This window comes from Egretta garzetta, unplaced genomic scaffold (genome assembly GCF_000687185.1).
Source record: "Egretta garzetta isolate BGI_Z169 unplaced genomic scaffold, ASM68718v1 scaffold79, whole genome shotgun sequence".
NCBI classification, from domain to species: domain Eukaryota; kingdom Metazoa; phylum Chordata; class Aves; order Pelecaniformes; family Ardeidae; genus Egretta; species Egretta garzetta.
Window position 1 is genome coordinate 4,101,898 of NW_009260791.1, and position 26,751 is coordinate 4,128,648.

Here is a 26,751-nt window from a genome sequence, read left to right on the forward strand (position 1 = left end):
CTCCTGTCCCGGAGCTCTTCTCGACCCGCGTCGTTGTGCCACTGCCAGCGGCTCTGACGGGGGTGCCTTGAGAAATGGGTAAAGCTACGCAAAAATTGTGTTTAGGCAGGCCTTGTTGCATTTGAATATATGTTTTTTAATTTAGGTGGCTTATTACTTATTCTGGTTGTTAAAAAAAAAAAAAAGCCCTTAGTGAACAAAACTGGGAGAGCAGGTTTGGAGGATGGCTGTGTTTGAGTAGTGAAAATGAGGTTCTTAATGTCAGTTTGACAACTTGTGGTTGCTTTGGATGAGCATTAAGTCATATTCGTATATTTTGAGTTCCTCCTTGGAACTGAAACAGATTTGTACCCAAAATGCTGATTTTGGCATAAAAAAATAAAGGCTTATTATTAATCTCTTATTTTACCAGATTATTAGTGCATAAAACCCTGAAAGAATAGTTTTGTTGTAAGAAAAGTGCACAGTGAACTGTACTGATTTAGTGGTAGTTAAATACATAGTCATATGGGGGACTCTGATCTCTCTTTACTGGAACTCTTAAAATGCTGCAGAGAGAAATGTTTTGATTTTGTTTGTATGTGCTTCCAAGGATTAGTGGATATTATTTAGGTGATCTTCTGTATTGGGACGTATTTACACGTGGTGTGTAAATGTTTAAAGGTGCTGAGATGAAGGAGGAGCTTTTAGAATAATCTGTTTTGGAGAAACTATTGTTATTGTGCAGTTGCTTCTAGAAGTGTTTCAAAATAATGTAATTTCAAAGTAATGTGTTTCAAAACTGTTTATTCAGCTATGGGATAGCTTTCCAAATGGTGTATCAAACATGTTTGATATGTTTAGTGGTTAGAAAGTCCTAACTGTACTCTTGCATCCAGTCAGAGTAATTACATAAATAATATTATTTACCTGAGAAGCAAGCCTTCATAGTCTGGTGCAGTCAGCCTGTGACTCTTCATGCAATTCAGTTGTGGCTTCTTTGTGTGACATGGAGCGAGATTGCTGTGATTGCTGGAGGGGCACGTTCAGCCTCAGCAGCGGGAGGAAGTGAGCCAGGAGGGACTGCTGGTCTCATCTGGGTGTCCTATCCTGCAGCAAAGCTAAAGCAGTGACACCCCAACGTGGGAGCTGTTGCTGTTCAGCTGTCCTGAAAATTAGTTCTCTGTGGTTTTCTGAGGTGGGTGATACGTATTTTGTGGCATTCAGGTGTATGAAGGCTGTTACGTTGTCTGTAGGTCAGAAGGGTTTGCTGTTTTGGTCTAATGTAATGCACCTCCACGCCTATCCCAGAAAATGTGCCTGGATAGCTACGACACTGCTATCGAAACTGAATGTAACTTGTCAGACCTTGAGTTTCACATATGATGTATTATGAAATAGGTAAGCTTTATTGGCTCTTGGAGAGGAAGAAAAGATGGAGGAGAACTGGATTATTAGCAGGTTCTGCCTACTGAATAGGAAATGCGTATCTTACTAGAAAGGAACAGTATTTAACTCAATAAACCCAACAAATCTTTTATGTATATATATGCACTTTATTAGTCACTGCACATTGGTGTTTGTACATTGGCCTCTGTGGAGCAGTAACCGAGTGGTAAAAATAATACCTGTGTAAAACCATTTCTAGTGTGGCTAGAGTAAAATGTGGAGAAAAGGCTTTAAAATCCATTAGAGAAAGTGTGAGTTCATGTTGTGGTGTATGGAGGTGGAGTTGGGGGACTTTGTAGCAGGTGCCTGTGGGATGGCTGAAATGGCCTTTAAGTTGCAATTTTCTCAGTCTTCTCAGGAGATAATTTTAAAAGAAGGAGGGGTTATTCAGTTTGTGGTTATAACTGAGACTGTTGCTTCACACAGGTTGTTGTATCAATACCCTGTTTTTTAAGAATAATGTTTCTTCACTTTTTGCACAAAACACTGGTGGATTTTGATGTGTTTGGAGAGAAATTTCTAAAATTCTAGATCCTTTTCAGATACCAGGCTGTTTTTTCCTCTCTCCGCTGAATTATCTTCTGGCTCTAATCCCTCTGTACTAATTATGATTTCCAGATATTCTCTCCCCTTGCATTTGCTCATTTTTGTTCCCTGCCCAGTGGCCTTGTTCAGCCCGATGGCCTTGCAGCAACTTGAGTAAAAGTGAAGGTGGAAGTGCTCTTTTGTGCAAAGTCCCGTGTGGCTCCCTGTGTTGCAATTGCCATGACATGAAGATTTGCTCCTAATACCAGTAAATCATTAAAATGTTGGCAGACTAATTATCGTAGTATTTCTACTACAGCATGGAGATAAGTGATAGTGATTGCACCTGTGGAAAACTTTAAGAGAAGGGTACTCTACAGAGTTAAGTTTGCCTGTCAGCTTGTCAGCTTTACAGGAAGAATTTGAGACTGCTTTTTGTCGCTTTCATCACATGCTGACAGTTGAATATTTCCTAACGATATTAACTGTGAAATGTGGGACTTCTCTGTGTTCTGTTGTTGTTGTCAATCTGTTTTGTTAAAAGTCAGCATTAGAATCAAATTACTAAATTAAACTATAATTTAAAAAAACCTGAAAAGTTTTTAACTATTATATAAACTAAAGATGCAATGTTATTATAATTTCAGTAAAGAGAATTGGGTCTTTAGAAGTGGAGTTTTCCAGGAGTCTTCTGTAGCATATGTAATTGCTGGGCTAAGAGGGTTGTCAGTGTGTTTGTGCGAATTCCTGATTTAAATCTCAATTCAGGGGGATTCCTGCAGGTCTAAAGCTGTTCATTAACTTAGTACAGTCTAAAATGAGACCTAGGAGTATTTTCCCAGGCTACCTCTTAGGTGGTTCATTTAGACCTCTCCAGTAAATTCTTAATTAATAGGCAGTGGGAGTTTAGATATCCTAGTTGCTGGAAAAACCTGTGTAACTTACGTATTATAAAATGTACTGGGAAGCATACAGCAGGTATTCAGGGAAAGTGCAGATATAGCTGAGTGTTGGCTTTAAAAGGGGGAAAGGGGGTCTGCGTGGGGGTGTGCTTCTTGCTGCCTTTCCCAGATGTTCACAGGCTCCTGTTGAGCTTTTCAGATGTGTCTGTGTTCCCCAGTGCTCTAGCTTCTGAGTAACTGTAGCTGAAAATTTTGAAAGCCTTAGGTTGGTGCCCAAATGGTAAATTTGAGTTCAAATAATTGGTGAAAGATGCGTCTTGAAATATAATGGAGTGTAATATGACACATGTACTTCTTAAAAAGTTATTTCTTAGCACTGCTATAGGAATGTACTCTTGTGGAATATAGTGTTGTTATTCCTTTATATTTGCATATAGGCCACATGAAGAGTTACTGAAAATGGTTAATTATGGTTACAAAATTCTTAGAAAATTTGACATAGCAGAAGACTTAAAACAATTACACTTAGAAATACTTTTTGCTATTTGATTCTTAAAGAAATCAGAGGATTAAACAGTTTGCAAGAACAAATGATTCTTGAATAATGAGCAGAATGAATAATTAAATGTATTAGTGAAAGGCCTTAAAGCAGTGTATTTTTTTGTGTGGTTTTGTTTTTTTTTTTTTTTATAGTGTGTGAGGGTGCTACATGTTGTCCACTCTGACCTACCTTAGAATTACTGCTTTAGTTGTAACATTTCTTGCCTGTGTTTGTTGCTTGAGTCAAGAAGTGATCAAAAGATGGACTATTTTAATACTATGTGTTTAACTTGCACCATGTCAAATATTTGTTAATTTGAAGAGGCTTCTGCATCCTAGGAGTCTTAAATTTCTGTTTCACCTTGTAATTCTGTACGTTGCTTTTAGGATTTTAGAAGCACTGTTCAGTGTTTATTGATTGTAACTCAGTTACAGTATTTGAATGTGTGACTGTCATTAAGTGCATTCAATTTTTTGCAGTTAAAAATGTTTGCACTTCAACATTCTGCTAATGGTTCTCTCTTTATTATAGTGATAAACAGTGAAGTTGACCATGACAACCTTCCTGGAATTTATCCAGCAGAATGAGGACAGAGATGGAGTTAGATTCAGCTGGAATGTTTGGCCTTCGAGTCGTCTTGAAGCCACGAGAATGGTAGTCCCAGTGGCTGCCCTCTTCACGCCTCTAAAAGAACGGCCAGACTTGCCTCCTATTCAGTATGAGCCAGTTTTGTGCAGTAGGACCACGTGCCGAGCTGTTCTGAATCCTTTATGGTAAAGCTAATATATACGTTATGATAGTCTTTTTCCTTACAAACCATCTTTAGAATAGTGCCAGTTAAACTATGCAAAAGATGTGGTGTGTGGAAGTTCAAGTACTCCTCACACAAGTATACAGCTCAAACTTCTAGATCTTAGAAGTTTCTGCACGTAGATTTGCATATATAACATATATACTTGAAACATTGTTTTCATTTAACTAGTCTTTTCAATGTCCTTAATTTGATTAATGATTAGGTATGTTATTTTTCTGGCGCTACACATCTTGTGAGTTAGTATACTCCTGCATTTTGCCTCTATAAAATAACTAGGGTAAAAAGTTACTATGCTATATCTTTTTAACTATTGGGCCCTAATATCATGTAATTTCCAAGTAAAATAAACTATATTTATTACTGACCTTAGTTCATTTGTAGACCAAAGCAGGTTAGCTGATTTAGTTTACCAAAACAGAAACTGAAAGTTGTGATGGATGGATGGATGGATGGATCAGAAGTAGGCATGAGAGAGGGTGAAGGCTATTGGAGCTAAAGGGTGATATTGGTATATGCACGAATTACTGTGGCCTAGTCATGGATAAGTTTAGCTTGGAAGCAGAGGAAGTTTTTCAATTGAAAAAAAGTGTTATTTTCACTAGAGAGAGAGCTGTTAAGTTGGAATGTGTTTTTTAGGGCATAACATATATTCAGGGTAGTCCCAGACTCTGGCAGTTAATAGGCATAAGGTTGAGAAAAGAGAAAAACGCAACGGTAGGGGGACTTAAAATGATTTGCCTAAAACTATACAGAAAGTCTCTAAAAAAGGTGCTGAGTCTGTATTCTTAAATTTATTATTTGCTTCTTTTCCTTGAAGACCATTCTTCTTCTCTAAAGACAGTAATTTGCCTGATACGTGTATGTAAGACTACACTTACTTTGAATTTGTAATATGGGTATTTAGGAGACAGTGCATTAGGAGGAAGCTTTCTGAAAGTCAGTGTGGTTTTGGAAAATTAAAAGAAACTTACTCTAGGGTCAGTGGAGGAAAAAGAATTGTTCGTGCTATATAAACTTTCTTATTCTATTTTTATAGCCAAGTGGATTATCGAGCAAAACTCTGGGCTTGCAACTTTTGTTATCAGAGAAATCAGGTAAGAAAAAGAAACATTCAGGATATAGAATATTTTTTTATAAGGTAAAATTGAAAATCCTAATTTTTCAAGTTGTAGTTGCAAACTGAAATTGACAGTTAAAAGCATGAGCATGCAGGGATATCTTCAGAGATTGCATTGAGATTTTTTTCGTGACAGCAAGAGTGAACATCTGTTGCAGAGGAAAGTACTCCATACGTATGTTTTTGTAGAAGTTGTAATCTTTTGTTTATACTTAATTTCTGTTTTTTTATTTGCAGTTTCCTCCTACCTATGCTGGCATATCTGAAATGAATCAGCCAGCTGAACTTTTACCTCAGTTCTCCAGCATTGAATATGTAGTACAGGTAAAATCATTGAATGAAATCTTTAACATCTATAACCTTGCAATATACAAAAATAATTAATTTCAGTTTTATTTCTTCCCTGTGTTTTAATGTCTGTGAGTCTCTATGTGCTTGTTAGTAGATTGAACATATATGTCCTCAATTGGAAAGGGAAAACATAACTTTTTATAAGACCACAAGGATGTCTAATAAGATTGGTTAAAAAAACAAAAGTGAGGGCTCTTCTAAAAGCAATATTTCTGTTAGGCCTGTTTCTTTACCAGAAGTTTAATTTGTGTTTGTGCTGGGGGTGTGCTTACTGCTGTTGCTTGCTCAGACGATTTCAGTTCAAATTTGTCTGACTGTTGATTCATCTCTCATCAGTCACTGGAATTTAAGTTGAATGATCATGAGTTAGTTTTAGAGCTAGCTAGTTTAGAAACAACAGCTCATACATACTCAATTCAGGTGTTTGAATTTTAATATTAATCCTTTTTTAGGATAGAAGTTACTTGAATAGAAATAAAAAATGGGCCTACAAGCCAAAACCACAAACATTTGCAATTGCAAATTTGTAATCTCTAAATTCCATTTTTGAGGATTAAAATTCGTAAGACTTCAGTGAAGCATTCAGATCATGAAGAGTGAAGGCTGAACAGAATCTCTACTTTCTGCCAACTCTTGTAATGCAAAGTAAAGGGGATGTTTGCTCATAGTACAGCAAAATTAGTTTAAAAAGAATAAAACAGAACTGATGATCTCTAGAGTGAAGTTATGAGGTGAATTGCCACAGAATGTTATCAGGTTGGAATATTTTATAATTGTGAATAACTTTGTGACTGTTGCATTCACTTTGAGCAATAAAAATTCATTATGTATTGAAAGATTTATATAATTGACACATGCTTCAGAACCATCATGGCATCCTGAAAGTAGTTTTTTTTTTCTTCTGTAGTAAGCATTTCATTTTTGTGCACAGTTTGTTGTGGTAGATGTTTCATTCTCCTTTAGCTCCAATACTGATTACTACTTGAGGGGAGGCATTAGATGGAAAGTTGACATTATTGGTATTATTAAAATTAAAACTTTTATAAAATGTACTTTATTTGTTCCATTTTTGATCTTGTAAATATTGCAAGATTTGTTTTTCATGTGATTATATTTGTGTTTCTTAAAGCGTGGTCCTCAGATGCCTTTGATATTTCTTTATGTTGTGGACACATGCATGGAAGATGAAGACTTGCAAGCTCTGAAGGAATCCATGCAAATGTCGCTTAGTCTCCTGCCACCAACTGCGTTAGTAGGTCTCATTACCTTTGGCCGAATGGTGCAAGTTCATGAGCTTGGCTGTGAAGGAATTTCCAAAAGTTATGTCTTCAGAGGAACAAAGGACCTATCTGCAAAACAGCTGCAGGTAATGCACAAAAGCAAACAAAAAGAAATCATCAAGATGATGGTGTTGAAGAAATTCAAATAGTTTTTAAATAAACTTTGTAATAAAATCTTGTGTATTTGACTACAGGAAATGCTAGGGCTTACAAAAGTAGCTGTTTCACAAGTTGGTCGGGGTCCTCAAGTGCAGCAGCCACCACCTTCTAACAGGTAATATGCTTAAAACATCTAAAAAATATGCCTTGAATACACTGATTTACTGGAAAACTTATATTTTAAGACAGTAGAAATAGTTACCTGACAGTCAAACCTTTTGATCGGGCACAAATTTACTAGGAGACTAATGGTTATAGCCTGTTTCTTTCCTACAGTTTGTACTGGCAAGCAAAGACTTAATGGGTGATAGTAAAATCATCTGGACGATGCTTTGGAAATATTCTGAGACAACATTACATAGGCATGTTATAGATATGTAAATAATGATGCTTCTGTTGGTTGGTGTGCTGGAAAGAGTTAATAGCTGCTTTAGTGCCCCTTTCTTATGTGGCTGTCCAGTTTTGCCTTCCCTTTTTCTCCCTCTTCCATTCCTCTCCACTCCCCTTCTGTGTCTCATTTGGAAATTGTGGGTTGGTGTTTGATTCTCCTGTGTATCCCACTGTGACATAGAAGAAATTGATGAAATGATAAAAAAGAGAGACAATTTTGCAGTCTCTGCCTTCCAATAAATAGCTGCATTTGTAGACAGTCTGCAGCAGGGAGCAAGAAAAATTCTCTACAAGTTAACGTTTCTTCTGATCTTTGATTTTCACTGAAGTAGTGAAACTTGAGTTTGTTTTTGAGATTCACAGGTCATTATCTGTTGTGATCTTTTGACTAGATGGGGTTCTTTCTGGATGGTGGTGATTAAGTTAGCAAGTTCTTGTTTTACAAGCACTTCAATAAACTTCTTAAGCTGAGTGTGCCGTGTATACAGTAATACCGAATTGTGTTATCTTGGTGAGGCAGAGACATTGCTGTGAATCCAGACTAGAATCTAGAATTAGGCATTGCTAAGATATGTGTGATATATTGCTGGTGAGCAACTGATAGAATTTTTATTTAACAATTTGGACCAGATGACCTCAAGGTCCCTTCTGACCCAAAACAGTCTATGATTCTGTGATTTGAGTCTAAACTAATTCCATGTCTTTGTTTACAGATTTTTACAACCAGTGCAGAAAATTGATATGAATCTTACTGATCTTTTGGGTGAACTCCAACGGGATCCTTGGCCTGTTCCACAAGGAAAACGGCCCTTACGTTCTTCTGGAGTGGCTCTTTCCATAGCTGTAGGGCTCCTTGAGGTAATAGCTTTAACTACAGTTGTGCTAATATGTAATTAGATCATCTTGTTGCAGAAAAGCTGCCAAAATCAGTATGTAAAAACCTTAGTAATTGATGCATATTAGGTTTGTACGATGATTCTGATGGATGTCATTCTTTACGTATATAGAGTAATTGTAGGTCTCTACACATTTTAATGAGGCAAAATTGAGACTTTGGATTAACAGTGGATTTAAGTTTTTGGAGGGAAAAAATACAGTTATTCTTAGAATCCTATCAACATGATAAACACCTGCATAGCTATTTCTTTTGTTCAATTTGTAGCAAAACCTGATGGTTTTATTTGTCTTTTGTTTCCTGCAGTGCACTTTTCCCAATACCGGTGCACGTATAATGATGTTCATTGGAGGACCAGCTACACAAGGTCCTGGCATGGTTGTAGGGGATGAATTGAAGTTACCTATAAGATCGTGGCATGACATTGAAAAAGACAATGCTAAATATGTTAAAAAGGGTACTAAGGTAAGAGATGATCATGGGTGATATTTTAGGCATCTTACCAGTAAGTAAACATTTACATTGCCTGGTACTGTAAAGTACTGTTAGTAGTAGCAAGCATATAAAGAGGTGGGAATTGTGTGGCTTTGTTTACCTGTCTCTGAATAGTGGTACGTCTTCAGGAATTTCTTCAGAAATTTCAGTATATTGAGTTAGGACTTTGTCTAGCTTTACATTAAAGTTCTTTGGAGGGATTCCCTGGTTTAAGTCACAGAAGATTCATGTGACTAAATAATCTATCTAGAGTAAGGCTGTCTGCTTCTAAGACAGCTGCTCAGAACTCTCCCTGTGGCTGGGGGAGGGTTGGGCAGTAGAGGTTAGGCATAGTTTGTTTCATCCTACGTGTACTTTTGGATGGGTGAACTGCATCCAAAACGTGTTGAATTCATCTTAACTGATTATAATGGGAGTTTAAATGATTAGCTCGGTTGCAGGCGCCTGTCATTCTAGATGCTTGAGATTGGAAAGGTAAATTCAATTCTGTGTGTTAGGTCTAGTACTTAATGCAAAGTTTAAAAAGAAAAGATCAAGGTAATTTTCTAGTTTAAATAGCAACCACTGGTCTGTCTCATGTGAGTCAGGTTCTCATCTGGTCAGTAAAAACCCATAGGTGTTGAAAATTCCAGTCTTAATTTTAACTTCAGGAAAAAAATATTCTCTTAGTTTGTATTAGAATATGATGTGAATAAAGTCTGATAATGTTGGTTTAGAAAAATTTTGGAAGTTTAGGATTTAATATGAAGATGAGGAGAGTTCATGTTACAAATTGCTATGAACTGTATTTTCATCTTGGATTTAGCATTTTGAAGCCCTGGCTAATCGGGCTGCAACAAATGGTCATGTTATTGACATATATGCATGTGCATTGGATCAGACTGGTCTTCTGGAGATGAAGTGTTGTCCCAACTACACTGGGTATGTGCCTATTCATTTTTAAGTAGTTTATGAAGGTGTAGGGGGCTTTTTGTTTGTTTTTGTTTTTGTTTGTTTTTTTTTTTTTAATTTTAAAATTGTTTAACAGGAAGCACTTACCAAAAACAGTCTGCTACTTTAGGAAAACAAACCAACCAACCCAAAAACCCCCCAGAAACCTACTCTGATATACTGCGATGGTTGCATTTGTACCAGAATTTCGGAATTTCTCAGCCTCTGGCAAATTTGTCACCATAATTGTGGGTTTAATCAGAAGGGGGCTTGATTTTATTTTTTTTTTTGTGATCTATTTGAGGCTTAAATAACACAGATATCTTCTAAACAGTCAATTTTCTCTATGTACTGTTGCTATTTTTCTTTTTCAGTGTGCTTACATGTAAGCTGCAGGTTTCAGTAAAGATAAAGACCTGTCATCCTTCTTTTTCTTGCTCTTCGGAGTGGTACAAAACCCTGTGTTATTCCTTCTGTCTTGTTTATGCCCTTCTATATGCTGTTGTTCATAGGTTCAACTACTGTCTGAGGTGATGATCAGGTACATCTGTTGCTCCTGATTTTTGCTCCCTCTATCCAGTTCCATGTTTCAGACGTAGTCTTGTATTCCCTCTAGCTTCTCTTGCTATCAGTTCATTTTAACAGGATCAAAGCAAATTCTAGTCTTTCTCATGAAGCCACTTCCCTATTTTCTGTGGATGACACCCTCGCCCTTCCTCTTATGCAGATCTACAGTCTGGGATAACTTTTGACTCTTGCTTGCATGTTAAGTACCTCATTAATTTTGTAAATCTTGCCAGTTCTTCCTCCATATTTTTTCAAAGTCTGTCTCTTCTTTCTCTTTCTGAAAGTCTTTTCTATGCTCATTTCATCTTTGCTAGTATAGCCACCTGCTTTATGTACCATTTGATTTTTAGGTTAGACTTCGTATTCGGTCTGGATGCTTTTGCCAAGCTCATTTTTCTTGCTTGTTTTTGTTAGCTGTGTCAATACCAACTGCAGGTGAAATTAAATGAAGCATCTTTGCTTATTGGTTTAATAACTGCTGTATCTGTGGGTAAGGAGCCTTCTTAGTTGCCTGTCAATACCTTCATATGACAGGATCCTAAGCACATGCTACGTATCTAGGCGTACCAAGAAGAACGAGATGCAGCCACAGGCTGTGACGAGCATATGCTGCTGAGTTTCAGGCCAGCTTGGCTGCGCTAGTCGCTGCTGGATTGCTTCTTTTCAGAGGTGTGTTTGTATAGCCTTAGTATGGGAGTTCCCACTGCTTAGGATCTTTAAGTTTATGACTTTACCTGCACATTTGATTCCTCTTCCTTTTCTGCATCAAACTCAAGCTGTATTTTTCTGTGTACTACAGTGTAATTTTGCTCTTCCTCTCTGTTGTTGTGACTCACCTTACCCTGTTTCTGCTCTTCCAGCAAAACTAGCCTTAATGTATGGTTTGTCCATTTCTTTTACAGCTGTTCCTATTTTCTGTTTGGTTACATCCTACATATAGGGAGGGATTTCTGATTCTGCCCATGTCTGTTGTCTTCTGTCTTCAAGTGTCCACTTGAAAACTTGTATCTTTTGGGTGCAATATTTGACCTATTAACATATTTTACTAATATTATTTAATTAATATTTTTGGATTAATAACAATAGGATCTCTCATTACTATTTCCTAAATGCAGTAAATGATATTTCACGATGAGTGGCAACTGTTGCAGTTACATCCACAGAATATTGCTAAGCATAAAACCAAATTGTGCTTCTTGAGCATAGATTTAAGCCTGAAATAATGAGTGAACTACTGAGAATAAAATGGTGCGGTAATAGGTTTGGAATATTGAACATTAGGAGTAGTTATAATCACAATGACCTTAAGGTGCTGATTGGGCAAGAAGCTCACATGTAGAATTCATCCCAAACATTGTAGCAAAATATTAATTTAATGATAGTCCATTTTAAGAAGGCAAAAATGTGCCTCACCATGAACTGTCATTAGTATTAGCCTTTAGAAATAAGCTATATATATCTCATGTGCTAAACTATTTCATAGTAAGTAATCTGTTCTAACCTGAGGCTTTTGTTTGTTTGTTCTTTTTGTTGTTGTTGTCTAGAGGCTACATGGTAATGGGAGACTCTTTCAATACATCTTTATTCAAACAAACCTTTCAGAGAGTATTCACAAAAGATATGCAAGGACAATTTAAAATGGGATTTGGTGGCACATTAGAAATAAAGGTAATAATAAAACATGCACTGTCTTAGTGAAACACTGGAACAGGATGGCTAAGAACTGTGAAATCTCTGCCCTTTAAGGAATTTTTAGGAACATACTAAACAGATGTGTCAGGGTTGGCTTGGACATAGCTCTTACTGCCTAGCTATCTTTTTACGCTTCTGTGATTCTGTAAATTTGAGTTAGGTATAATGTTAATTCCTTCTTACCCTGCATTCAGTGCCAGCTTAAAGGGAGACTGAACTAAAATTAACGTCTCTGTTAGAAGCTCACAATGCTGTGTGCATAGATTTTTCTATCAGTAGTGAGTCTTTAGGCTTTAGGTCCAGGTTCTCTACGTAGTTCAGGACAGCTTTCCTTTCATTTTCCATCCTTACCAGAATCCACTCTGGCACTTTTAACAGTGTTCATTTTCACCTCCAGTCTTGTGAAAAGCTTAGAGCTGAACGTGCTGTAGGTTCAGGTATGGTCTTCCATGATGTTTCTTGCAAAGTATTAGTCCTGCCCTGTAGAAGAACGTGGGGCTATTTTCTTGTTTGTAAAATTCTGTTTAAGTTTTTACTATCAGGAAAATAATTGAACCCTCTTTTTTTCATGTACATGTTCTTGTGAATTTTGTTGGAAGATCCTGGAAAATGTGAAAAGGGAGCCCCAGTTCTAGAGGAATGTACAAATCTGTAGAAAACAGATTTTGCTTTTAGCTAAATATGTTTAGGAGATAGAGAGTATAAATTCAGTGTGGGGTATGTGCAGGCTTTTTTTACCAGTCTTCAGTTTTAATCTCATCTTGTGAATATTTTAATTACTTTGCTAGAAAATAGACATTATCCAGTATACTTTCCAGGCTTCCACGTTTATAAATAACAGCAGCTTTTCTCCATGTTTTAATTTATGTTCATGCTGTTGTTTCAGATGTACTAATTGGCACAGCAAACAAATGTAATTAAGTGTAGAAAGGGAGCACACGAAAAGTTTCTTTAAACGTATCAAGCATTATTATATGTATAACCTTCCCTAAATGTATCAAGAGTCTGATTTGCATTAAGGTTTTCATTAACTAATAAAATAAGACTGAGTTTTTCTTAGTGCGGCATATTAATGTATGTTTTTCTTCTAAATATGAAGACTTCAAGAGAAGTAAAGATTTCTGGAGCGATTGGACCCTGTGTCTCTCTCAACTCTAAAGGACCTTGTGTCTCAGAAAATGTAAGTTAACTTTGCTGAAAATGAAGGTAATATCCTACTATAGAAAAACAGGATTTAGGATTTCTGGATTTGAAGAGAGGCTGAAACTTCTCCATAAATGGAATAAAGAGTGTTTACTTTTTTACTAATTTAAAATTAAATACACGCAAGGGCTGTTTTTTGGATAAGCTCCCATTCATTGCTAGATTGGATTCCTGCAAGCAAACAAAATGTCTTACATTTGAAAAATCTCACTTTTGTTCCTAACAATCTGCATAATAGACCCCTTTTCAGTACGTAAGTGCTTACAAACGGCCTCTGCAGAGGCTCTCTAACTATGTACTATGTAAGCTATCTATTGGAAGTTTTACTGGTGTGCCTTAGAAGAGCCATTCCACTTACATGTATTTCTTACCTCTTCTCTCAGGACTGTTTAAGCAAAGACTTGTACTTTTTCCTGTTTCTGACTTGCTTTTTCCATTTTTCTAATGCCATCTCCTTGTCTTTCTAATGTTTTAATCTTTTGTAACCATCTCTTTTTTTTGTTATTCCTGCATCCAACACTGCAGTTGTTTTGCAGGAGTGTTTGTCTGAGAAGCTGACAGAGTGAGCAGGGATAAAACTTGTGACAGAGTAGTTGTAAACAATAACCTATAATGGCCAGATGTTGAACTTCATGAAGGCAGGTAATACTTCTGGTTTGTAAAAGTACTATAAAATCTTTCTACAGGAGATTGGAACAGGAGGTACTTGTCAGTGGAAGATTTGTGGACTTAATCCTACTACAACACTTGCACTGTACTTTGAGGTGGTCAACCAGGTAATAAATATTTGTCTACTTGTCTGGTAAACACAGTAATTTTATTTGTGTTTATTTACATATTTATATGTGACTGCTGAAGCCTGTATTTTTGTGTGGTTCCCTCAAGCACAGTAGTAGGGATACAAATGGTGTTGCCATTTTGTGTTGTCAAAGTTTAGAGGTGGACACTAACAGCTTAATGTTGAGCTAATCTTCTTGAATATGATAATGAGAACCAAAGAGGTATATAAATTTTGGATAGAGTTCATAATCTAAGTCCAATTTTTCCTTTCAGTGTTACTTATTAAAATGTATTTCAGTTGCAGTACATGAAAATACTGCAATCTGTATATTTAAAAGTGCTTTTCAGTGTTTCTCTGATATTTTAGTTACAAGGTAATTACTCCATAATGTATTTTAATTTATGATGTAATTGCTCAGTGTTTGCAAGTTGGCTTCATTGAAATGCCTCAGGGGCATAGAGCCTGGTTTCCTGTCTCCCTAAGGGAGTACTAGGAAAGAGGATAAAAACACAACAAGCAAATGTGCTACTTCCTTCTAGTGCTTTCCTTTCTTCCAAATATTTGAAGCTCAGGAGCTATGTGAGTTGACTGTAGTTTCTATATATTTAATATACTATATTGCATACTTTATAACCTATGCAAAGGTTTGAAAACTTGAACTTACCTCAGCCTTTTTCATTTTACTTATTGCATATTTATTTTGGTTTCGTTTTATTAATAGCTCTAAAACTGGTCTGGTCATGGTGTGTAATAGTTGATTTCAGTTGTCCTCTTCTGGAATTACCCTGTTAGCAGCATGTACACCTGTATTTCTACTGACCAGAGTTTTGAAATTTCAGTTTACACTGGAATTCCAGTCTTTACGTTTTGATGGCACTTTTGGGGCTTCATGTAGTATTGGTTTTGTTGCCCTGTAATTCTAGCGAATCGCTCAATGTTCAAATAGAATCTAATGAAATCACCAATTGTAACACAGCCCCTTTGAAAGTATCATCTCTGTAAGGGTATGTGGAAGGAGAGAGCATTGGTTGCTTTAAGTGTATCTGGTGGAGGCAGCAACTGCTACTAAGATCCCTTAACAGTCCCTGAGTTTATTGGCTATGTTTAGTAAAGATACTCAATAAAAGTACCAGATGATGTAACTTGAGCTGCCTATTGCCAAGAATGTTATCGTTTTCTATTAATTCATTCGTACATTTTCAAATTGCACTATAAAATTTTGAGGTTCACCTCCATTTAATTTTTTTTTTCCTCCTGTACTTAGCACAATGCTCCCATTCCTCAAGGAGGACGTGGTGCAATCCAGTTTGTGACTCAGTACCAGCATTCCAGTGGACAGAGACGAATCAGGGTGACCACAGTTGCCAGAAAGTATGTTTTACTTGCAGTGAATCATTTTTGAAAATGCAGGGTATATATTTAAATGCCTTTTGATTTCTAGATCTATTGTTCTGGGAAATGCAGTGCCACAGCTGGCGAAGGCATGATCATACCTTTGAGACAGTTGCTTCTCTTGTTCTGTGGGCTGTTGCTTCTCTGAGAGGTCGCAGTGGCTGTATAGTGATGTTACGGGAGAGCTCTGAAGCATCCCAAGTGATTTTAGATGAAGAAGCGGCTTTGAGTGAAGTTTTATGACCTAAACTGTGGGCAGTTTAGGTGGGCAGACTTAGGGAATGGCAAAGATCACTTCATAATTTAACTTGAGAGCGCTAGCTGCAGTTCAGGGGGCTGTAAATACCTGTTCTTTCACATACAACCTTTACTTGCAGCTTTCTTGATTCAATTTGCTTCACAATTTTAGAAAGTGATGTTTAATATTATGCAGGCATTTTTCAATGTCCGATGACATTTCCATTAGGCTGAAGGAGATCATTGATTGGTTAGTTTGATGGAAGATTCAGTTTATCAGAAAAACATTGCCCTTATTGTTGATATGAATATCTTGTTAACTTACACTAGTTATATTAGTAAAATCTTCTTGGCGACTGATAAAAGCACAGATTAATAGTTCACCTTGTAAATTGGAAAGAACAAGCAAGGTGCACAAGAAAACTGCTGATGTGGGAATGTGTGATTAGCTTCATGGACAGTGTTTTCTGTAATTAACAGAAAACTTTCTGTCTTTCATAATTAACATTTTTAATATAGTAACTGTTTTATAAGTGGCATTATATTTTATTTTGCTGGTTGCATGGCATCTGTACAAATAAGGGATATTTTTAATTAATGGTTAACCAAGAGGCTGCTTATTTACATCCCGTAGATTTCTGAAGCTCCAGCATGAGTTTTTTAAACTGCTAATACTGCTTTTTTGGCTTAATTTTGAAGGGATGTTTTGAAGTCGGACATCTTCCCTTTCACTCTGATGCAAATACTTGTATTTTTCTCTTGCAGCTGGGCAGATGCACAGACGCAGATTCAAAACATTGCTGCATCTTTTGACCAGGAAGCTGCTGCGATTCTCATGGCTAGATTGGCAGTGTACAGGGCAGAGACAGAAGAGGGGCCTGATGTGCTGAGGTGGCTGGACAGGCAGCTTATACGACTGGTAAGAAGGACTATATTAAAAGAGTCAGATTGGTTTCTTGTCTCCAGACATACTGTTCTTAAATGACTAGTGTTCAGTGATTGTTTCTTTAAAAATAAAACAAAAAATGAACTGAATGCTTAATTTCCACAAGTGGGTATGCAGAATTAGCTAAGATTTTCTATTGTAAATGGAAAAAAGAACAGATATGTTTTAGTTTGTTTATTAATGTTTCCTCAGCAGTTGGTAGTTGCTAGCAACTGAGAGAAATTCTAGCATGAGATAAGCAGAAATTAAAGCTTTCTCTGCTTTCTGCTGCCTATAATGATATTGTAGATGAAGTATTTTTAGCAAAAAAAAGTCAAAGTATCTAGAAAACCATATGGAATTTCTTTATTTTCAAAAGTTCATTTTTCTTGTTTTTATTTTTATTTCTTTCTTGTAAGTAGTTATTAATAATTTGATATGTGTTCTCCAGGGCTGTTTAATAATCTAACTCTGCTTAGCAATTTTGGAGAAAAAATCCAAAAAGCCATTAAAACCTCATATGCAAGGAAATCGCTGCTTGTTGAGAAAAGAATTTAACCTCAGTGTTTTTTCTAGGTTTCTGTATGCTTACAAACCTGTAAGCACCTCAGATCATGTGTCTATTAAAAGCAAACAAACTTACGGCAATGGCATGACCAAGCAAGTATGTTTCTTAATTTAGGTATTCTTTTCTTTTATTCCAGTGTCAGAAATTTGGAGAATATCACAAGGATGATCCAAGCTCTTTCAGATTTTCGGAAACCTTTTCACTTTACCCACAGGTGAGTAGAAGGGAGGTGTGTCTATAAGGGGTAAAGAGAGAACACTTAGTGAAGGAAGAGACACACTGCAGCGCAGAGTAAAATAAGACACTGCACTGGATGCCAGAATGAAAAGACCCTCTGCGCCCTGGCATGTGAAATCACTTCTGTTGTCTCTGCTGCTGTGTCCGCTTTTGCCCTCTGTCGTTACAGCTCAACTTCCTCTAACTGTGTGTAGTTTTTGTTTCTATTATAATGCAATCCTCTTCTTACCTGAGTTTGTAATTCATATAATTACACTGTCCCTTAAAAGGGCACTTTTAATGAAGTAATTCAGAAAACGTTTTGCTACGGTTTTGCTACGTTGTTTCTTTCCTATATGTTTTATAACACTGACCTGAAAAGACACTGGTGAAGTGAACTTGAGCTTGACTATATTAAACTTTGAATAGTTTCTTTGCTAATAATCCATTCTGATAAATTCCTCCATTCTGATAGCTCCTCATGTGTTGCTTTTGGAATCCTCATAGACTTCCATGATATTTCTGTCTGAGTTATCTACTGATCTGTCTCAAGGTTTTAAGTGTTGTGGAGAGATTGATTCAGCACGTGGAGAGATTGATTCAGCAATGAAAACTTTTTACATTTTACTAACAAAGTTAAACTTTGCTGTGGTTAATGTTCTTTTTTCTGTTCACATGCTGTAACTTACCTTGTGTGTTCAAGCACAGCAGCGTCCCTCATAGGAACAGTAGAACTTAGAGTAAAGGAAGGGTTTGGCAATATTCAGTCATACTATTCATCAGTTAGTGCTGGAAAAGAAGAAATATTAAACGTCTTGCTTAATTCAAAGCTGCTTGGTAGGTTTACCCATGCTGATCTCTCTGCCTTACTCTCATGAGAGTATATAAAAACTGGCAAAGGTGCATATACAAGTTAGAAATATTAAAGACTTGTAATTCAGTTTTGTTGTGCTGTTTTGCCTCATGTAGTTTGTGGAAAACATTTCTCTCCTTTTTATCTGTGAAAGTTCAGACAAGTGGTTTTTGTTTTGCAGTTCATGTTTCACTTGAGAAGATCTCCTTTCTTACAAGTTTTTAATAACAGTCCAGATGAGAGCTCATACTATCGTCATCATTTTATGCGTCAAGATCTAACCCAGTCGCTTATCATGGTTCAGCCGATCCTTTATGCCTACTCTTTCAATGGACCTCCAGAGGTATAATTATATATAACATAAGAGTAGGTTAAAAGGTACCGTTGAGAGAGATGGTTATTGTCCCCACTGTTACACATTATAAAAAGTGTTGTTTTAAAATTTATTGCATGAGAGAGACTATTAATTTAATATAGAACATACTATGAACGAGGTATATCTCAGGATTCTGATGTAGCATTGTCTTGAGAACAAAAGTCAGTTTGTGAAGAGATATGTTTTAAACTAAGGGGTGGTAATTTTTTTGTTAGTTTTTGAGAGCTGTAGGAGTTTTGCTTTTGTTTTTGTGGTGCCAGAATGTGAACATCAACAAAAATGTCTTTATTTCAAAATGTACTTTTTCTGTAGAGTTTGAAAGAAAAGTTGTGGTGGTGTTTTTGTTTTGGTTTTTTTTAAAATGTACAGAATTCCCTCTATCTTAACGCCCTCATCCAAAGCTTCTAATTTTGATGTCGTTACCCTTATGTATAGATTTGGTACAGAACCTTCCAGCTGACCTTATCATGGCACATTCTGTACAAAGCTAAAATAAAGAAATGATCTTCCAAGCAGCTTATGAAAGAAGCGTAAAATAGGAGACAACAAAAGTAGTCTGATAGATAAGAGAGAGTGAGGTGAAAATAAACATAGTAGGCAAGGCTCTTGTCAGGTTGGAATTCTCACTTTCATTAGGGTTTTGGGTTTTTTGGTTTGTGTGGTTTTTGTTTGACTATGTCATGGGGGTTAAAAAAAAAAGACTTTTAAAAGCAGCATTTAAATAAAGTTATGAGGTAGTTTGTGAAGAGCTACTCGCAGGTGTAAGATCATTCTCCCATGTATGAATAATAATTAGTCACATGGGTGGTGCAGAGGAGAAGCATGATCAAGCGGGAGCTGACCCCTCAGTGATAATAATTTTTTTGATTCTTGGAAGTAGTTCATATTTTTGGTATCCTTAATAAGATTGATCCAATTAAATCATATGGTACTGATTCAGCTAAATCATACAGTGCCAATATAGTGCCCTTAAAAAGGTGAATTAAAACCTTAAATATTAGATTTCATAAAGCACCAATATTTACTATATACAGTATTGGTAGATACATATTCACAGTAATAATAGCTGCAAGAACAAAACTAAAAAAAAACGCAAATAAGCCACAGCCCCCAAATCTTATGCTTGAATAACCACTAAATCTTTATACATTGAAATATTATTCAAGTTGATAGCATTGTATAGGTAAATATGGAGGTACTTGAAAGACTAGAAAAGTGCGTAATAATGAGAGAGGTTTCAGCTCTTGAATACAATTTTTATTACTTTCATGAAGTTATATATTCAGAATCCGGCTGGATAACTTTAGAATGAGGTTGTGTGGGTTGCAGATGTGTAACATGAAAACGAGCAAATACAGAGCTTTAGTAAGTGATTGAAAAAGTTCCTAAGATTCTGCGATTGATTCAAAAAGCTTGGTAATGCCTTCTGATTGCACAATCTGCATCAGCTGGTAATTTTTAATTTATTTTTAAATCTTAGCCTGTTCTTCTGGATAGCAGCAGCATTTTACCAGATCGCATTCTCCTTATGGACACCTTTTTCCAGATCCTTATTTATCATGGAGAGGTAAGATTTGTCATTTCTTACATAAATATTATTTTTCTGTAGGAGTGCTACATTATGAAAGTCAAGCCCCAGTTCTAAAGCACTCCAGTGCTTGACCTGTCATCTGCAGGGCTGATACCAGACTCCTAATTCATGTTCATAATTTGGTAACCTAACATGCCTATATGCAGGTACCTCATATGACGCGATGTTTCGGTGCTGTTTGTGATGGGTTTAAGATGAATTAGCTTCAATATGCAGATTATTTGTTTTAGATCAGTATTTTTCTAACTTTTGAGGGTGCATTCTCTGAAAAGCCCTGTGTATCCTCTAAGAAAGATTGGTGAATCAGTTCTAAACTTCTTTCTTCCCCCTGTCCACAGACCATAGCTCAGTGGCGTAAATCAGGTTACCAAGATATGCCGGAATATGAAAACTTTCATCACTTGCTACAAGCTCCAATAGATGATGCCCAAGAAATTCTGCATTCCAGATTCCCAATGCCCAGATACATTGATACAGAGCATGGAGGAAGCCAGGTATGGTAAAATGCATATTACGTAAACTAGGAAGTGATGTGTTAGTAATGTCATGAGGGGTTTTTTTGGTAGTAAACATGCATTTCTGTGCTAACATACATGTAAATCACAAGTGAAAATTTTGAATTTGACAGCTTTTACAGAGCCAGATTTAATAGTAGCTTTTTGCCTGATTTGTGAATCCTGTTATTTATTACTATTTTTGCTATACTGACTTGGACTCTCAGATTCCTTGTGTGAGGTGTGTAAGTCCAAAAAGATGGTACTTGTCAGGGTCTCTGGACCAATACCAGAAGTATTTGTGTTATTTTTCTTTTTGAACTTATTAATTAGTATTTTACTGATACTCACAATTGCTTTGCTAATGCTTAGAAAAAGACAAAAGCTTATTTCTGCTGCATTGAAAAGTTCTTAGCAGTTCTGCATTACAGCTGTAGAATCCAGGGAGTGGCTTTATTTAGAGGTGTTACTTGCTCTTCTGAATAGGTATCTGTGCGTGTCTTTATCTACAAACAATGGAAACAGTATATTTCATACACATGTAATTTTTTGTCTGAGTACAAGAAACTTCTATTTGAGAAGATTAATTAATTAATTAAATTGCCTGTGTTTCATTTTTTAAAGGCTCGTTTCCTGCTTTCAAAAGTAAATCCCTCTCAGACTCATAACAACATGTATGCATGGGGTCAGGTAAGTGTGAATCTGCTGATAAAGCTCGTATGTGTGATTCTAGGTTCTTTTTCCCCATTTCAGAAATCAAGTGACACATTGTGCACATATAAGTAATAATGCCAAGTTTTGAAACTGAAAGAGAAATGCAGTTTTGGCCTGATGCCACCAAATCTGCAAAAGTTAAGAAAAATGGATTTTACTTCTTCAGATAAAAATGATCTGGTTTGGTGTTTGAAGCTTCTGCTAGTCTACTTTCATGTCTAGCCATCTTGGATACCTCCAAATTCCTTAGAATGAGAGCACTTACCACACTTACCCTTTAGACTAAGGGACCTTTTTGCAGTAAGGGAAATAAATTTTGAAGTTAAGTTACAAGCAAGAACTGAAAACTACACCACTACCAGTGTACTGATGTTTTCCAGAATTTTTGTGCCCGGGTGACCAGGAAGCAGTTCTTCAAATCTTGTCAGAAGGAAGTTATGTAAGAGTTCAAAAGTTAAACTTTCTGGAGCGTCCTGCATTCTTGAACATTGCATCCCAATTCCATGTTCTCCTTCCAAATTCAGCTTTTATAGTGGGAAAAGCAGCACTGCTGTGGGTGCAGTGCTAGTGCAGTGTCATTTTCTCATGAAAATGTAATGGCATCTCACAGCTGAAGCTACATGTTAACCGTGCTTTTAGAGTACTTCGCTAAAGGGCATTTAGCGTTCAGGTCATGAGTGAGAGAGCTCTGTAGCAATTTTACAGCAGTGATTTTTGTCTGGTAAGTTTTAGCAGGGTACATTTTCATAGGGACATATTGGTTCTAATGAAACTTCTGGCAGGGAAGAGCACTGAGATCCAGAGTGAAAATATTTGAAAACTTTGTACGAGGGACAGCACTATTTGAACCCAGCTCTCTTGCCTCCAAAGTCAATAATCTGACCAGCAGTCTCTTACCATCATGTTTCCTCCACAATATATACACACAAACCCTGTAGTTTGAAAGATCTTGATTATATCTAAACATTACCTGGAAATGTTTGAAGTTTCAATGTTTCCAACAGTGCAGGACGATTGTTTCCTGCTCATTTAATTAATAAGCAAATGAAACAGTATTCCAAATGTAAATGCAAATACAAAACAGTTCTTGAACTGATCTCTAAGAATCATGCCAGACAAGTGAGACTCCTTGATACATCTTAGAAAGACAGCTTCCTCTTTTAAAGTTGAAAAGAATTCAGTTCTAGGGTAATGTAAGAAACGGTGTGTTAATCTCCCCAGTGGCATTGCAGTGTGTGTGCTCAAGGGGAGCATCCTCCTGTGTTTGCAGGGCTTTGTGTGAACCAAGTTGAACCAAGTGCAAATTGTGAAATGGGAGATGTAACTGTTGGAGGAAAATTTTAAACTGAATTGGTTTTGCTCTTGTTTTGCTCATGAGCTTCCTGGATTGTTTCATGTAATTTTATTTTGTGTGTAACAAAGTCTACAGAAAACTTTGTTAGTCCACGTTGACCTGAAGAGGGCACCCACACACCGCTGAAACCATGTTTCAGGAGGTGATTGACTAGTTCGGTTTGTAATATTGTAAGTAAAGACTTTTTTTTTTTTTTAAAGCTTTAGCAGGCAGGTGCTGTATATAGTATAGAAAACGTTTTTCAGAAAATAATGGTAAATGTTTCACAAAGCTCTATTACATTGGTCAGCCTTTGAAGATGTGGTTGAAATTTTCAGATTACATTGGATATGGCATTTATTTGCAAATGCCTTTGTTTTCAGCTCTCTTTTTTTTTTTTTTTAATCTTTTTTGTCTTGGTAACTATGGGGAATTCGCAATTTGCAACCAAAGAAGAGGTCAATGGCACAAATCTTATCAAATGCCCAGCTAGTTGTCACCAAATCACTGTTAATTAAGTTTAAATTCTTATTGTAACCTTAGATCAAAGTTTTGAATGAACAGAAAGCAAAACTTCAGGTGGTCTGTGAAAAATCTGAGCTAATTCTCATGTACTTCTCAGACTTGTACGTTGTGACCTTGCTGGTTTTCACTTTTCACTCTGTTCCCCAGAAAATAAAATACTCTGCTACCTTACCTACTAGAGAGAAGGGTTCCCAGTCTTCAGAGCAAAGCTGCTGCTGTTGGCAGTAGCAGTGGTGACAGCCACCATCTGTGTGCAGGTGTTGGAGGAGCTGTTCAGCTTCAGGAATAGAGTCTGAGCATTGGTTTTATTACCCTGGATGAGCACTAGCAGGCATTGCCGGGGAGCTCTTCTCTTAGGGGTCTGTCAGCTCCTTTGGTGGTTTATTTACTAGAGGATGATGTACTGTCCTTCCAGGCGTAAGACACAAGGTGGCAAATCATATCCTGCCTCGGAATTAAACTATTTGTAATTCCCTTGTGGCTTCTTAAATAAGAGAGCTAGGGCTTGGGATTTGGTGGGCTTGGAAGTAGAACATCGTTTATTCACATCTTGCCACCATTAGCTGATTTAGTGCGCCTTCCCTGAGAGTGGCAGTGTATTGTGTCAAGTGTATTGGAGCCATCTAAGAACTCTCTCTGCTCCTGGATTTGTCTGTTGATCATTAACCTGGTTTTGGCCAGTTCTCAGAAAGGGGCACCAGCTTTAAGTATCCTCATTAAGACTTTCAGGTCTCTGTTTTGGAAGATTTTGTAAGAGTTCGGACAGATTCATTTATTTGGAAATATGGGTGGTTAGTACCTTTGAAAAGGCTGAATTGTGGAGATTTGTAGGAATTCTTCCTACATCTGTAAATGGAAGAAGTGGCAGATTGGTTTCAGAGGGCTTCAGAGAATTACTGTGTAACACTTGCAGAGTTGCCAACTGCTGTTTTATTTAGACTGTAAATTGGTTTAAAAATCGTAATTAAAAGATGACCATTTTGAACTTCATGGATTTCTGAAAATTACTGCCAAGGACAAAAAGTAAATTGCAAGAATTGGCCCAGCTTTCCTTGGGAAAGCTACTTGACCTTCACCTGGTGTCCAGTCAGACCCTTTGTGGATTTGTTTCCCCCTTTTCCTGTTTTGCTGTGTCTGGGCTTCACTGACTCGTTAGTTGTGTCGCTGGCACGTTTCTGTTTCACCTTTGTCTGCTTCAGTGGGGAAGGAATGATAAAGGAACTGCAGTCTGGAAGTTTTATTTACTTTTAAAAAATCCTAAGTTAGTACTTGGCAGCTGTCAAATACTCAAGTTTTGTGTGGTTGATGTAAATATCTTGCTATACTGCAGCTCAGTGCCATATGCATTAATACGGAAGAGAGCGTAGTTGTGGTTTATGCCTGAATTTATGTAAACATATGAAAATTTATGTAAATGTAGTCTGCTGCTTTTTGTCAGAGGATTTCAGCAATGATACGCTTATGAAGTCTTTCTAAATTTATAAAGTGTTGATTTAACGGAACGTATTGTGCCATAAAATGCTTTTTCTTCACAATGAGTGTAATAACTCTCCTGGTTTCCTCTTATTTTATAGGAGTCTGGAGCACCCATTCTTACTGATGATGTCAGCTTGCAAGTATTTATGGATCATCTGAAGAAACTTGCTGTCTCTAGTGCTGCCTGAGATTCTGTAGTGCGTTAAAGGCACAGATAAGCTGTAGCCATATTTCATTTTTTTTCTCCTTTACCCTTTTCCATGTCTCTCTTGACAGAATGCTCTGATATGCACAAGCTGCCTGACTTGTAAAGCAGTGTTGTTTTCAAAGAAAAGCTTTTGTTATCAGCAAATGTTTTAATGTGAACTGCAGTCTGTAAAAATGACAGGTAGTAGATTAAATTAAGTTATAATTAGAGGAAAAAGAACAGTTATTTTGATTACTGTGATACTACAATTACTTCGAGATCATTTATAACAACTCTGAGATGTGATTTCAGTTTCCTTTTCAAATGGTTGAGGTTGATTCTGCTCTGCACTAGAAAGGGCCATTGAACAATAATGGAAATCTTTGGTGATGTCGGGCTTTCCAGGCTGCCACGTGACTACTTTGGCTTACTGAATTCGAGCACAAAGTGAACAAAGAAGCAACAAAAAGCATATAAAAATAGTATTAACTCAGTCTTTTGACTTACTTAGGCTGTTGAATTATTCTTTCCTGCAGAGGTGCTGTTGTTCACCTGTTGTTCATTTCAGGAGTATTTAATTTCAAATCTTTTTTCCCACTTACCCCACTTGATTCTTTGGGAACAGAGGTTTTCTTTATTGCCACATAAAGAATTTGAACTGAAAAAGTTAAAAAAATCTTATTGCACAAAATTTAAATCTACATGTTGTATTTTTGCAAAGGTATCTATTAAACACAGTAACAGGTGAAGATGCTCAAGAGTTAACGCTTTTAGCTTGAGCTAAGAAGAAATCCTACACTACCAAAACAAACTGACTCCGAGTACAGCCTTGATTTTTCTCTTGGCGAGTATACTTTAAAAAAAAATATATATATATTTACCTTTTTTATCATTGCCTTATAAAGTTATTACACTAATGCATGACACTGCACATCTGCTTTGTGTTTCTGCATCCTTTTTGTTATGAATTCAACAGGCTGTAGTTCTTGTTGAAACAGTATTATATAGAATATGATGTAATTAATTTGATATTTAGTTCATACTTGATGTTTTTGGGGGTGGATAAATTAGTAGGCTTTCCCATTTACTTGTTGAAGTTTACACATAAACCAGATGTTTACATGGGTAATACGGCATTTTGACAAGTAAAGATGTGAAACGCAGAAGTGGGCAATAAAAACTTGTGCCATGTCTAAAGGAAGAGAGAGTTTTGACATAGGAAATTCAGTCGTATACTGGTGCGATAAGCATGAGGGTGTTCTTCTGTTTTCTGTAGATTCCCAAAAACTTGATTAAACCAGTTGCTCTCCATTTCTTTGATCTAAGTGAGATCCTTTTGCCTCCATACCAATAAAATACATGTTTTTCTCTCAATTTTTGTATTCATTGTGCTGGTTTCTGTCAGTGCTTGAAATGAAATGTGGAAATTAAGGTAGTCATGATAAAATTTAGAGTAACTTCACTTTTATTCATGCAATAATTGGTATCAAACTTGTTAACTTCCAGAGATACTGAACTGTTCACAGTAGAGGCAGTTTAGGACATAAAAATTCAGTAGCCCTCTTGACTTTGTTTTAGCTAATAAACAGCTTAACAAAATGTTCTTGTAACACTGAATATGTCCAGTTTAAGTTTATTTGGCAGTTAAATACCATTTGACTAATAAATCAATTCATCGCAAGTCATGGTAATGGATGGGGTTTTTTGTGCTTTCCTTCCTACCCTTTAACCAGCTTTCACCTTGTAACGGGTTCTTTGATCTGATCTTTTGGCAACATCAGCTTCTTTTGTAAC

At 36.6% G+C, this 26,751-nt stretch overlaps 1 protein-coding gene across 3 annotated transcripts in view; it reads left to right on the top strand.

The window, feature by feature from the left end:
* SEC23A (Sec23 homolog A, COPII coat complex component) overlaps nt 1-26,600 on the top strand; it is a 27,675-nt gene extending 1,075 nt beyond the window's left edge. For 2 of the 3 annotated variants that reach the window (XM_035902053.1, XM_009646680.2), the window contains exons 2-20: nt 3,928-4,169; nt 5,247-5,304; nt 5,565-5,651; nt 6,808-7,044; nt 7,153-7,232; nt 8,221-8,365; nt 8,709-8,867; nt 9,703-9,818; nt 11,939-12,062; nt 13,186-13,266; nt 13,976-14,065; nt 15,335-15,441; nt 16,465-16,618; nt 17,329-17,406; nt 18,443-18,604; nt 20,118-20,204; nt 20,567-20,722; nt 21,347-21,412; nt 24,869-26,600. In XM_035902053.1, coding sequence (XP_035757946.1) covers nt 3,949-4,169; nt 5,247-5,304; nt 5,565-5,651; nt 6,808-7,044; nt 7,153-7,232; nt 8,221-8,365; nt 8,709-8,867; nt 9,703-9,818; nt 11,939-12,062; nt 13,186-13,266; nt 13,976-14,065; nt 15,335-15,441; nt 16,465-16,618; nt 17,329-17,406; nt 18,443-18,604; nt 20,118-20,204; nt 20,567-20,722; nt 21,347-21,412; nt 24,869-24,958 — 2,298 coding nt within the window. In that variant the 5' untranslated portion in view covers nt 3,928-3,948 and the 3' untranslated portion in view covers nt 24,959-26,600. Of the gene's footprint in view, nt 1-931; nt 1,178-3,927; nt 4,170-5,246; nt 5,305-5,564; nt 5,652-6,807; nt 7,045-7,152; nt 7,233-8,220; nt 8,366-8,708; nt 8,868-9,702; nt 9,819-11,938; nt 12,063-13,185; nt 13,267-13,975; nt 14,066-15,334; nt 15,442-16,464; nt 16,619-17,328; nt 17,407-18,442; nt 18,605-20,117; nt 20,205-20,566; nt 20,723-21,346; nt 21,413-24,868 lie in introns of those variants that run through there. The other variant, XM_035902054.1, reaches the window with a different exon arrangement.
* Nucleotides 26,601-26,751: the final 151 nt, after the last annotated feature.